At 44.2% G+C, this 14,341-nt stretch overlaps 1 protein-coding gene across 3 annotated transcripts in view; it reads left to right on the forward strand.

Moving 5' to 3' along the window:
• The window catches only part of STOX1 (storkhead box 1), a gene marked incomplete at both ends in the record, with an annotated part of 48,837 nt that overhangs the window by 28,781 nt on the left and 5,715 nt on the right, over positions 1 to 14,341 (forward strand). For all 3 annotated transcript variants that reach the window (XM_082673594.1, XM_082673596.1, XM_082673595.1), the window contains one exon: positions 13,655 to 13,807. In XM_082673594.1, coding sequence (XP_082529720.1) covers positions 13,655 to 13,807 — 153 coding nt within the window. The remainder of the gene's footprint in view (positions 1 to 13,654; positions 13,808 to 14,341) is intronic.

Genomic DNA, 14,341 nt, shown 5'->3' on the forward strand with positions numbered 1-14,341 from the left:
GGCCTCATTTTCGCTTGAAATGTAAACACACCATCCTGAGTTAGGTAAATCTCTCTAGAGTCATCTCACTATACAGTTGTAAGTTAACCTTGCTGAGGATCCCAAGTTTTCAGCATCCTTTATCCAGAAAACCCCAACTCTTCAAAGTCAGAGATTTAGCTTCTCTTGCTAACAGTTTGCTCCACTGGGCCACGTTGGGAGCAGGACGGAGGCACCACTCCCAAGACCCAGCAGTTTGTGCTGCCCCAGGTAATTCCACGAGAACTGGCTTTGCTCTCCTGCCATGTGAGCTTCAGCACCACGCCTTGGGCTGCCAGGCTAACGCGTGAGGCAGCAGCGAGAAAGGGAGGAGGCAGCTTGGGCAAGAGGGTCGGTGAGTGAACAGGCGTTGAGGAAACCTTCCGCCTGTGGGTAGTGGGAGTACTTTGTGTGCAGTGCTCGGGGGAGAGGATATTTCTTGAGTAAACAGAGAACATCAGTGTTAGATTCCTAAAAAGGAAGATGAGGGGGCTGGGGAAGCAATAAGCTAGGAAGCAAGTGTATTTAAAAGGTATATTGATAAAAGCCACTTCCTCTGGAGAGAGGAGGGAGGAAGAATCTGTTCCTTCCCGAGGCTGGGGAGGGAGGGGCCGGCCTGATGCCAGGAGCTACAAATACCATCCCCCAGGACCCCTGCCTCTCCCAGGGGCCCAGGGGGACCCAGGGGGACCCGGGCTCGAGGTGGCATGTGCTACTGCTGGTAACGGGCTGAGCTCTGGCTGCCTCCTGTCCCCCTCCCACCCTCAGTCTCCTCCCCCTCTGATCAGAAAGACCAAAGGGTCCAGAGGTCCTGAAAGTTGCCAGGAGCCTCCTGACTGCGGTCTTTGCTGGAGTGAGGTCCTGGATCCCTGGCCAATGGTTTGCGGAGGGGTGGGGCTTCCAGGGCTGGGGGCCGGGCACACACACACAAAAATAAATAAATAAAAAAATTTAAAAAAAGATGGTGGAGCCTCTTTTTTGGGCTGAAACCCAAGAGAGCGCTGAAGAAGGAGCATGTGCATTTGTTCTGCTTGGGGTTAGGGGGCTGTGTCTGTATGGAAGGCAAAGCGGGGGTCAGGTAACCTATGCAGATGGACCCTAGCGGCTTCTGCCTGGACAGCCTCACCACACGATGTGCACGAGGCCACACTTTTTCTCCCAGAACATAATCTGAGAAACCGTCTGGCTGCCTTGGGTCAAAGGTGCAGTAATGGATGGCTTAGTGAGAAGTAGGTGGTCAGCTCCTAGAAGCAGTGAACAGATGACCCTCACATGTAAAGATCATAGTGATCAGGACCTACGGCCTCTTAAGATTTCTCGGGGTGGTGACCTTCACATTTCATTCCTAAGGCCGTGACCTTGTAGAAATATGTTAAAGTCCCGCTGAAGTAGTCACATCTGCCCCGATGTAAGATGAAGCTTCCTGTGCTGAAGGAAAGGAAATTCACAATCTTAAAATCAAAAAGTTTATGTCTTTTAAAGTTTCTAACAGCCTAGAAGTGCTTCTTAGTAAAATACATTTATGTGAGTTGTATCCCCGGAGTGGCTTTTATCTTTTAAAAGTTAATATTTCAGGGGTCCAAAAGATAGTCTGTAGTCAACTTGAAAGCAGGCGGAGCATAGCAGACAGTCTGGGAGAAGTGAAAGAGAGTGTTGATGCAGAAACTCAATGATGCTTTCCAGATTTGGTGGGAGAGAGGGTGGCTGACCCAGGCAGAGCAGCCTGCTGGGGGGCCTGGCGAAGCACCTGTGGACACTGATAAGCCTCCCTGGATTCTGGGCAGATCCTGTTCATTTTTCTGAGTCACCCAACCCTCACCTCCTTCAGTAGGAGAGGAGCAGGTAAGGCTGTGATGTTTGTGATGCTTTTTTGTAAAGTGTGTGTGTGGGGTAAGAGGTAGCATTGTGTGTGTTTATCTCATGTTGCAAAGTAGAGCCCTGTCCCAGCTCCCTTCACACCACAGAACCCAGTCCTCTCTGGAGCGGGAGGCCTCTGCTGGGCTTAACCCACCACCACGCAGACCCAGCCGCAGAGACCTGGGACCTGGGTGGGTCCAGGCACTTTCAGGACCGAAGACAACTTTCTTCAACAAATGACAGGGATTACTCACCCCTCAAATATAAGTGGGGGTTATTCATTATTTGCCTCTTTAAATCTTGAGTTAATCTTACATTGATGTTAACGGTGATATTGACTTACTGGCTCTATTTCACAAGACTTCCTTTCAGGAGAGATTGAAAGGCATCCCGTTCCTAGGGCTATGACTGTAGATACCCATTTTGAGATCGAGCTGTGACAGTTCTTATCTTCCTCTCTGTGATTTCTACATGCAATAAGGATATCCTTTCTCATCTAGAGGAGAGTGCCACTGTAACCTTTTTAGTACAGATTTCCCCAGTTAAAAATTAGCAAAACTAGCTAAAGCTTCTGCATCTCTTTCTTCTCATGGCATGTCCCCGACTTGACGTGATAAGGGAAAAGCAGCAGGGGCCCTGACACCTTTTCTGTAAATATCCATCAGTGTGATATTCTAGTTTCACAGCAGTTAAGCTGTTGACATAAAAGCGTCCGGCTGGTATAAAATCCAGAAGCTTAATCAGGCCCTCGGCAAGACAAACATTTTGCACACAGCAGAAAATATGAGGAGGAGATGAATGTCTCTCTCAATACTTGACTAAGTATATTGGTTAGACATGTGTTGCAGATTATAGAAAACCCTCTAGAAATGGCATGAACAAATAAGGCGTAGATTTGCATCATCACAAGAAGTTTGGAGGTAGGCAGCCCCCGGGGGCCAGCACAGTCGCTCAGCAAGGCTGTCAGACACCAGGGCTCTTTCTTTCTTTCTGCTTTGACTTCCTTAGTGGGTGGTCTTTTGACATCATGCTTTGTCACCTCATGGTCACAAGGTGGCTGCAATCTCTTCGGGATCCAGGCTGGAAGAAAGAGTCAAGAATGAAAAGGGAAAATATGAGGGAAGGGCCTTTTCTTCGTGAGGCCTCTTCTTCTGGCACTGGTAGCTGGCTGCCTGTATCTCGTTGACCACCATGGTGATGTCACATGCCCACTAGTTTTAAGTGAGGCTGGGAAATTAAGTAATATGCTTTCCTGCCTCCACACTAGAGGAAGGCAAAGAAAAAGATGACTGGGAAGGTGGGTTGAATGTGCCAACCTATAATTTCTGCCACAAGGGGTCACAGTAAAGTACTACTGAATGGAAGAAAACAGGGCTAGCAGTAGGCCTTACCTACATAAATTGTTTTCTCCCAGGTGGGGAGAAGGTCATGGTCAGGACTGGTGTCTGACCAAATAGGCTATGGAAGTTGGGAAAAGAAGAGTCAGGATTGGCTAAGAAATCCATCCATGTGCAGAACTAGCGCCCTACAAGAAGCCCTCCAAGTACTAATAATGATGGAACGAGGGACGGTCAAGTTTAATATCCCTAATTTGGGAAGAGATGTTAAAGAGTGCTAATATCGGTAGGACTGATGTGTGTCAAATATTATTCCAGGTACTTATGGATGTTTTCCCACAGTAACGTTTGAACCAAATACTGTTGTTCATGTTGAACAGTCACTAATGAATACTCGAAGAGGGCACACAGTAAGTGGAAGTGGAGGATTTGAGCCCAGGCCTGCCCGACCAATTCCAGGACTCTCTTTCTTATCCCATGCGGCCTTAGGTACCCTGAGGCCCCACAGGGACAACTCTGGTTCATCTTCCTTATGATGGTGGTGCCCAGGCATCCACGAACTTCTGAGTGGGACCAGGAATACTGAGTCCCAGTCCTACCAGTTATAACCCTCATAGTGGGTTATGATTGCCTCCAACCACTGCTCTTCCTCTAGAACAGGAGCCCCCCTGAGGGCGAGGACTGTGTCATGTTCACTGTTGTATCCCAACCTAACTGGCATAGAGTAGGTGCTCAATAAATATTTGCTGGATAAGCAATGATTGAAGGACTGTGCTATTACAATATCTGTATTATGAGTGCCTGATGCTACACTGTGGTAGCCACTCGTTAAATTTTTCTTAAGTGGTCCATGTAGGAAGGAGACTGTATCTCCAACTGACAGGTTTAGAGAACAATTCATGGGAGAGTCAGTCAGCGTTGAGCCTGTCTTTGTGACAGGAGTTTGAAACACTGAGGCTTGGGGAAGAGTGCTTTAGGTGGAGAAAGTGGGGACAAGGTCGTAGAGATGGGAAAGTACAGACTATTCAGGGAGAGGCCAACCTGAATGGAGAGAAGTCACAGCTGAAGGGTAATAGTAGGTATGGGAGAAAAGGGATTGTTGCCAAATATGATTGGGAAACATTGGGTTAAATAAGCTAGGTTTTCTGTTACAATTCTCAGAGCCTTTAACAATGCTCCTGTGACTCCAAGCCTCATTTCTCAAACATTTGGCCTTTGGGGCCCTTTTCTTGCAGAGCATTTCATGGAAAGAATTTTCCACAGAATGCATTTTGCGAAATGTTGATCTAGTTCAGCTCCACATTTATAGACAAGGAAACTGAGACCCGGAGAAGAGAGGTGGCTTATTCAGAGCCACATAGCAGAACTTGGATTAGAACCCAGATCAGATCACTTGACCTCCAGTATAGTGCTCGTTTGTAATGTGAAGACTATGTGTTTATAAAGGACAGCTTCTTCCTTACAGGGAACTTTTATTTATCTGTTATTCAGACAACAACCTTGGTGCTAAAATTTCCCCCAGTTTTGTACAGTGGTATTTTATATTCATCACCATGATGCTGAGCAGAGATGAGAGCTGCTGTCATTGCCTGTGCAGCCTCCAGAATCTTGGGAAGGTTTGTCTTAAATCAGCCCCATGTTTGCCTGGAGGGCAAAGAAAAGATGCTTTTTCTGTACAGCCATTTTTAAGGGGATACAGGGACTGCAGAAGTTTACAACTTGTGCTTCTCTCCTCAGCCTTTTCTTGTCCCCAGCCTGCTGTGGTAGGCAGAATGGGCCCCCAAAGATGTCCACATCCTAATCCCTGGAACATATGAATATGTTACCTAATATGGCAAAAGGGACTTTGCAGATGTAATTAGGTTATGGACTTTAGGGAGATTATCCTGGATTATGTGGGTAGGCCCAATCTAATCACATGAGCCCTTAAAAGCAGAGAACTTTCTCTGGCTGGAAGCAGAAGCAAAACAACAGAAGGGCAAGCCAGAGAGAGATGAAGTATGAAAAAGACTCCATGCTGTCTTGAAGATGAAGGGGGCAACATGACAAGAAATGCCGGTGGCTTTGAGTTGCTGAGAGAGGCGCCATCAAAGGAACAGGGACCCCAGTCCTCAGTCCTACAACCACAAGGAACTGAATTCTGCCAAAAACATGAATACGCATGGAAGCAGAGTCTCCCCTCCAATCAGAGCCTAGACCCTGAGTCCCGGAGCAGAGGAACCAGTGGAGCCCATCAGACTTCTGACTTCTAGGCTGTGAGATAATAAATTTGTGTTGTTTTAAGCCGCTTGTTTATTTTGACAGCCTTAGGAAACTAACACACCTAAGTCATTAACATATCCAAAGTGGAAGCTGTGAAGGGAATAGAGGTTAGGAAGGGGCACCACTGGGCTGAGGGCTTTGGGGCTGTGTGTGAATTAGTTTTTAGCATTTTTTAAAAAGATCAGTTGATTTGAGTCATTCACATCCTTCCCTCCCAGCCAGGCATCCCTGTATCTCTATGGGGAAAGGCTGCTGGAGGCTCAAAGGGCTCCCTGACAGGGCCAAGTACGTGTCTTTTCAAGCATATCTGTGCGCTGTGACAACCAGATTCTGAGGTCTCCTTCATAAATGGCCCAAGACCTTTGCAACTCAACTGCTGGCCAATGTTAGTGGATATATCACTTGAAATAAAGGGGGCCTCTCATTTACTAATCCTGACAGGTTGAAGTGCTGTTATTAAAGATAGCACTAAGGGCTCCTGCTGGTGAGCAGCCCAGGCTTCTCTGGGAAGCCTGTAGCTTTTCAACAGAGGGCATTTCCCAGAAGGGGAGCCGTTTGTCTGGGGCTCCAAAATAAACATCACCATGCCGGAGAAGGAATTTCAGCTTCCATGGTAGATAACCCGACTACCCTTAGATCTACAGCCAGTTTCTGAGTCTTGGTACTCTTTTGTTTCTAAATGTGGAGGAAAGTGTTTGCATTCTTTTATTTTACTAAAATAAAAGGGAGACATGGAGAGGGGCTCGGCTTTGCTGGCCTGAAACCTTTCTTCTTTTTGTTCCCATTTTGTTTGATTTTCTGAACCTATTTAAGGTTTTAACACAACAGATCTAATTATTTAAAGTCATGGAAATTTTTGCACAGCGTCTAATCTCGGATGAGACACATTGTTACAGAGTACTTTTCATTTTTTAAAAGCTCAGGATTAATTTTAATGTTAAAGAAATTTGGAAATTCTGTACTGGATAAAAGTGCAGTTTAAAATCAGGGAAGCTTCTTGGATTACTTAGGACAAAACATCCTTTTTTATTAAACTTGACTGTATCTGCAGGCTGTTTTATTCACGCTCTATTGTCATCTCTAAAGCACGTAGAAGATGCTTTTCCCACAGTGTGATTCAATACAGGCGCCCAAAAAGATGCTCTCAGATTTCATGTGTCTGGGTAATTAGCTGAGTTTGAGCGGCTCAGTTAAACCGTTTGAAGGTCAATAATGCATGAATTTCTGGCAAACTGCCTAGAAGAGCCCATAAACACACTTGTATAAGGACTAAACATGTTTATTTTGTGTTTTAAATATGAAATAACGTTAGGATTAGTTTTGCCTAGAATTTAATTTTATGGCAGATTCATGTTTTAGTGTGACACAGAATAGTTCTGATGTGAATCCTTTCCAAATTTCCAAAGAAGTATTTCCTCTCTTTTGCATATTTGGTAGCACGGTTTCTTATGGACCTTAAAATCAAATTCAAGCACCCCAAATTAAAATGTCAGAGTTTAGATTCCATGAGGAGGCCCTCTTGGAATTTGTTCAGGTGCCTTAATTCAAAGCATAAGATAAATGTAAATACTGCATGGTAGTTAATTTTTTTCCCCTAAAGATAAAGTTGTTTATGGAAAACTAATTTTGTCCCTAAAATTTAACTAGAGCATTCAGATATCAAAATAAACATTCAATTTTGATAAAGATGCTTTTACTTCAGAGATTTTTTTCAGTGAACAAAGCAAATGCAGGTTTGGGACCGGCAGCTTGTATCTTGATTTTGGTTCTGCCTTTCTCACTTGGAAAGTGCAATGTTTAGGCTTGTTTTAACTTTAGTAAAACTTCCAACTGATTATCTGTAACTGGCAGATTTAGGAGTCCTGGGTTCCTGGTTGAAGAGTTCTCCAGTACCATAGCTCCTGGGGAGGGTTTGCTTGTTCTACTCCAGCTGCCTTATCTGGGTCTGGTGAAAGGCAATCTTACTGTGTCCATATTTGTCATGAGTGTACCTCTTGCTGTTTTTACACTGGGGCATGAGTATTCATGCCTCATGAATTGTCCAGGAAATAGCTCTTTCAGCCACTTCTCTTTGCTGTTAGAAAACAGCCAGGTTAGGGTATTCTAGAGGCCTTCAACCTGAGGCATATGGTGGAGGCCTTTGTGTCCTGACATAAAGAAACCACCTCCTTTTCCTCAGAATTTTGATGAGGTTTTTCATTGCAGCGGATTATTGCTGAGCTATTGTCACCAGCTCCGGGAACAAGCCACACTCCCAGGGTTCTGCTCCTAATGGCCAGGGGCTTTCTAGACCACTGTCATTAGGCACCAGGGAGCAGGAATTGATTGCCTGGGGCTATATGAATTTATGTCCATCACACAGGAAGGTGATTCTAGTCACAGTTTTAGAATCCCAAGCCATGAGGAGCCTGCTCCAGACTTTACTGGATGTCATCTGCTTTTGATAGTGGAGAGCTCCATATTTTCATTTTATCTACATGCTACATACATTTAATTTGCCTTGCATTTTTTTCTTCCCTAAAAAAGTGGACTCTTAAAGAATAATTGTTTTCAAACTCATATAATTTGCCTCATTATTATAACTTGGAATTTTTAAAAAAATTTATATACCAACTAAATCCTTTGGGAATACAACAAGGTAGCAATAAAAATGTCCTTTGCAGAAAAGGTAGCATTAAATGTAGCAGGTGCTAATCTGTATGATTCTACTTTGTTGGTTATTTTTTGTGAAACCAGCCTTTTGGCTAAACACTTCTCCCATTTCCGTAGCACCCAAGAGTACAAGACTGTGTGAACTGAGAGAACATTTTTGTGAACTGTTTACTCTGGCCCACCCTGCTCCAGCTCAAGGGTCAGAGGTCCACAGCAGGCCTGGACTTAAGGGTGCCTTCAGTTCCTCTGAGGTAGTTGAGGATAAAGCCAAAGGTCTGGCCTTCTCTTATTGTGAAATCTAATTACATTTATAAGAGGGGTCTTCTGCACAGGAAGTTAATTTTTGGTGGAAAACTCTGTAAGAGTCATTGCATTCCAGAAACCCAAGTGCAAGAGTAAGTGAAGCAAACTATGGCTGCAGCTGGAAAATGATTCCTGCATCTGTCACCAATGTTCCTGTGTCAGGGTTCACTCTGCTTTCCTGCACAAAAAACTCTTGATGATTTATGCACCTGAAGACGTATCTTAGCAACGGCTGTGAAGGGGAAATGTACTGAGAAACTTTCTCTAGCCTTTGTCTAGAGGGAGCTCCAAAGCAGAGGTTACATGCTATTTAACATGTTCTCTACAAGGCAGTTGACATATAATTGTATTAGTTTTAAAAAGAAAAAGGCAGGGACTTCCCTGGTGGCGCAGTGGTTAAGAATCCACCTGCCAGTGCAGGGGACACGGGTTTGAGCCCTGGTCTAAGAAGATCCCACATGCCGCGGAGCAGCTAAGCCCGTGCGCCACAGCTACTGAGCCTGCTGCTAAGCTTAAGGATTGAACTAGAAAATGGGCTGTTTTAGGTCTGACCCAAAGGCATAGTGGAGACCCCTTACTGGACCTTAGTACAGCTTCCTTGTTTCATTTGCACAGAAATGGGCAGCCACTGGCAGGGGGCACAGCAGGGACATCAGACATGTACTGACTTTCTAGCCACTCATCTCTTTATTTTAATGTCTCTGGTCCTCCCCCCTGCACTACACGCCAATCTCAAAGTTCAAAGATCAAAGTGACTGGGTTTAGGCCAGGGATGCAGTGAGGCTTGAGTGTGTATTGTGTGGTTGAGCAAATCCTTTTTAGGTTTTGCTCTCTACTTCTCCAGTACTCTAGCCTTTATCTTTCTAGGAGAGAAGAACTTTTCCCTCCTTTTTGAATTAAGGACTTCTAAGTCCATATGAAATGGGGCAGGTAATCAATTTAAGATCACATACAAGAAAAAAGTCACTTAGACTGTCTTGGAAGATGGGGAAGAGAGTTATATAAGTTTGTTATAAATTAAGCACATAGAGTTATGTTTAAGAAGCATAAAAATATGTGAGATTGTACTTTAATTCTATATTTTGTCAGGTTGAGGAGGGAGATGAAAGAGAAGAAAATAAATCTCAGATGCGGAGGGTAAAAAGAAAAGCAAAGGGAATGAAGATAGGGAGAAAGGCTTATTACCCTTAGTTCAGAGGTGGAGTTTCTAGGAGGATTTTGAGTTTTAGGTCAGTTAACGTTCCTCTTGGACATTAAGTTTCATAGCATCATCTCTTATCACCGCCCTTTGAAATGCTGATTGATTAGTCATTCATGCTAGTTTCTCAGAATGCCGTAGGTATCTTAGCATCACCCAATGGGAGAGCAGCAAGCAGGCCAAGAGGAGATCCTTCCCTTGGCTGACAAAGCAGGCAGCAATTCTGCCCTGTGTTGTGACCGTCCAAGGTCAAAAATGCCCCAGCCTGCCAAATAGAGAAGCTTAGGTAAACAAGGGAACAGACCAAATGTGATCTTTAACAGCAAACTGCTTATCACTTCCCTGATGGCAGTCCTTTATCTTTCATGAAGATACACGAAGTACTGTGAGCCACTTACCAGCTTTGGCTACAACCCTTTACCCCTGGCCAGTCCTGTCACTTTCCTTCCTCCTTAACAACCAGTGCAATGTATTGGTTTCCTCACTGTCACTGGAGAGTCAAATGCAGGGTATAGCCAAGTTTTCTAAATTCTTTGGCTTGCCTCTGGCCACAGTTGACTCCCATGCAGCCCCAGGACCATATTTATTGTTCAGTGGTTAGCTACTTTGACACTGCTGTCATTAACACCCTAACGTCTCCAAAGAGCGGTCCTCAGACCTGCAGCATGAACATCAACTGGGAGGTTGTTAGAAATGCAGGATCATAGGCTTATTTTCAGATCTTCTGAGTCAGATTCTACACACTACCACAATTGCCGGATGATTCTCACATGCACATTAAAGTTTTAGCCCTTTTGGCCTCCCTGACTCCCATCTTCTCGATTCCAGATTGCTTCATCTGCCAGAAACCACACTTAAGTGACCTTGAGACTCAGGGCTCCTTCATAATCTTTGTGTTCATTTTAAAATTTCCTAGGGTACTCTGAGAATGACCCCTCAAATTCCCTTTCTCCTCTTCACCTCCTCATTCCCATTTTTTCTCCTCCCATTGCTATTTTCTTTCTCCCTAACTTTACAGAGATCAGATGACTTTGCTGTGCTAATATTTTTTTCCTTCTATGCCTCAATATATTTCTGGTCTTCTGCCACCCTCTATTTTCTCAAGTTTCAGATGAAGTAATATCCTTCTCATTTCTAACAATAGTTCTTTTACCAGTGCCTTTTATTTATTTTTTAATTAATTAATTTTTGGCTGAGTTGGGTCTTCGTTGCTGCACTCGGGCTTTCTCTAGTTGCGGCGAGCGGAGCAGGGGCTACTCTTTGTTGCAGTGCACGGGCTTCTCATTGCGGTGGCTTCTCTTGTTGCGGAGCACGGGCTCTAGGCACGCGGGCTCAGTAGTTGTGGCGCACGGGCTTAGTTGCTCCGCAGCATGTAGGATCTTCCTGGCCCAGGGCTCGAACCCGTGCCCCCTGCATTGGCAGGCAGATCCTTAACCACTGCGCCACCAGGAAAGTCCCTACCTGTTCCTTTTATACACTTTCCTTTTCCCTTCCTTTAGGATCTTGCTGTCTTACTGGTCTTCTTTCTCACAGAATTATTTCCATCGTCTCCACTAAACCCTTCCTTTTTGTATCCAAATGTGCAAACATGTTCTTTTAAGAAAATCACAGCATACACATTTTACATTCACTTGATCCTACTTTTTTTCTGGTTTGTGTTCTGTTTCTCCTCTTTCACAATCAGATTTTTCCAACAAATGGTCTAGAACCATGGTTTACAGTTGGGGCAATTTTGACCCCCAACCCCTTCCTTTCAGGGACATTTGGCAGTATCTGGAGACATTTTTGGTTGCTGCAGCTGTGGGAGATGTTCCTGGCATCTGGAGGCCAAGGATGCTACTGAACATCGTGCAGTGCACAAGACAGCCCTCACAACAAATAATTCTCTGGCTATGGTGACCAACCATCCTGGTTTGCCTTCAGCTTTCTGGTTATAGCACTGAAAATCCTGTGTCCCAGGAAACCCCTCATTCCTGGGCATACTGGGATGGTTGGTCACCCTGTATCTGGCCCCAAACGTCCAAAGTGCCAAAGATCACAAACCCTGCTCTAGAAGGAAGACCCATTAACTTCACTTTCTTCTCACCAACTCCCTTCCCTTCAGTCTGGTTTTTTTTTTTTTTTTTGACTGCACACCACGTGGCTTGTTCCCCAACCAGGGATTGAACCCGCACCCTCGGCAGTGAAAGCACAGAGTCCTAACCACTGGACTGCCAGGGAATTCCCCAATCTGATGTTTAATTTCTGTTCCTTCCCATGAAAACAGTTCTCTTGAAAGTCACCAATGGTCACCTTGTTCCAATCAAGTAATCCAATTGCCTCTTCTCCTCCCCTCAACCTTTTTGATCTCTTTCAAGCATTTGACACTGTTAATTTGCTCTTCATTTTTAAAAATATTTTTTATTATTTATTTGGCTGCACTGGCTCCTAGTTGTGGCACGTGGGATCTTCGCTGCAGCGTGTGGGGTCTTTAGTTGTAGCATGCAAACTCTTTGCTGAGACATGCATGTGGGATCTAGTTCCCTGACCAAGGATCAAACCCGGGCCCCCTGCATTGGGACCACAGAGTCTTAACCACTGGACCACCAGGGAAATCCCTGCTATTCTTTTTGAAGTCTTTTCCTCATAATCTTGCTTCTCTCCCTCCTACCCTCATCATTGTGCCTTCTCTCTTTTGTGGGTTCCTATTTCTACTACATCTTAAACGTAGGTAGTCTCTCAGTTAAGTGTTCCTTGGCTCTCTTCTTTACTCTTCTAATAAAAGAATTTCACTCCTTTTTTTATTTTTTGCCTGTGCTATGCAGCTTGTGATCTTATTTCTCCGACCAGGGATTGAACCTGGACCCTCGGCAGTGAGAGCACGGAGTCGTAACCACTGGACTGCCATGGAATTACCTAATTTCACTCCTTATCTTCAGCTCTCATCTTTATTGGTTGATTCCCAAATCACTTTCCTGAGTCCTAGTCCTTCATTTCCAATTAATTGAGGGGTTCCCTTGGATACCCAGCAGAATCTAAAACTCAACCTGATTAATGGCAGGTTAAGAAGAACAATTTTATATGTTGGCAAAGAGGAAAGATAATACAGTCTACCTTCTATTTCCAGTCTTATCTTCTATTTTGGTCTGATATAACCCTTAAACTCTATCCAACCAGGATAACTCTCTCCATGCTCTTATATAACTTGTGATTCCCTCCTTCCATGATTTTGTTCCATGTATTCTTAAATGTAGTATTTTTTGTTTGTTTTTTTGTTTTGTTTTGTGGTACGCGGGCCTCTCACCGCTGCGGCCTCTCCCGCTGCGGAGCACAGGCTCCGGACGCGCAGGCTCAGCGGCCATGGCTCACGGGCCCAGCCGCTCCGTGGCATGCGGGATCCTCCCGGACCGGGGCACGAACCCGCGTCCCCTGCATCGGCAGGCGGACTCCCAACCACTGCGCCACCAGGGAAGCCCCTGTTCCATCTATTCTTGAAAACTGTAAATCACTTCTGCCTTTTCCTTCTTCAGATCTTCCTAATCATTTCAATCAGGAAAGTGTGGAATGACAAAAATACTGGATTAGGAGTCAGAAGATCTATTTCTGTCACTTTACTTTCTTTTAGGATTGGGACAATTACTTGAACTTTCTATGGCTATATATATTTTAAATGAAGAAATAATAATCCTATCTGTGCCTATCTCAGGTAGCTAATATGAAAAAATGCTTTGAAAGATGTGAATTGCCATGTAAGCATTGTCTGACTTGAACTCCAATAGCACTTTGAGCCTTTCATATAGAAACTTATTATCTCTTGCTTATAAAGTAGTGACAATTAGACTTCTTAAAAGTAGAGATCATAAACTAAGCCTTTTTCTTCTGTAGTTTCTATCATTGTGCATATAATGTTAACAGATTGAGTAAAGACTGATGAAAGAAAAGCAATTCCACCTGATATTCAGTCTTTATTCTTGATTCACTAATTCCAGATATTTTATACTATATCAAATTTATCACCCTTTTTTTTTTTTTTAAATCTCCAATTTAGGTGATGTCTTTCCAGTGCAAATGAATCCAATAGCTCAATCTCAGTTTATACCTTTGGCTGAAGTTCTTTGCTGTGCTGTATCTGATATGAATGCCGCTCAGATTGTAGTAACACAGGAATCACTATTGGAACATTTGGTGAAACATTACCCAGGTAGAGTAACAAGTTTTTCTCTATTAGTTCATTGTATGTGTTTGGTTTCTATTTATAAATCATCTTAAACACATAAACTGGGCAATATCTAATTTTTTTTCTATTATAGAACCTTGTATTAGAGCCCCGGTGGAAAAAGGTCTGCATCAGCAAGTTTATGAGTATTTCTTTTATTTTCCAGATGAACTTTTTCAAAATTATGTTTATGGTAATAATTAAGTCAGACTCTGTAGAAAGGAGTGCAAAGGGAAAAATGAAGATTCAATTTCTCCCCCGCCTCCTTTTTTTTTGACCGTGCCCCTCGGCATGTGGGATCTTAGCTCCGCAACGAGGGATTAAACCTGTGCCCCCTGCAGTGGAAACGTGCGCGCGAGTCTTAACCACTGGACCACCAGGGAAGTCCCTGCCTCCTATTCTTTTTTTTTGTTGTTTTTTGCGGTACGCGGGCCTCTCACTGTTGTGGCCTCTCCCGTTGCGGAGCACAGGCTCCGGACGCGCAGGCTCAGCGGCCATAGCTCACGAGCCCAGCCGCTC

This window comes from Grampus griseus, assembly GCF_964374135.1.
Source record: "Grampus griseus genome assembly, chromosome: 16".
Taxonomy (NCBI): domain Eukaryota; kingdom Metazoa; phylum Chordata; class Mammalia; order Artiodactyla; family Delphinidae; genus Grampus; species Grampus griseus.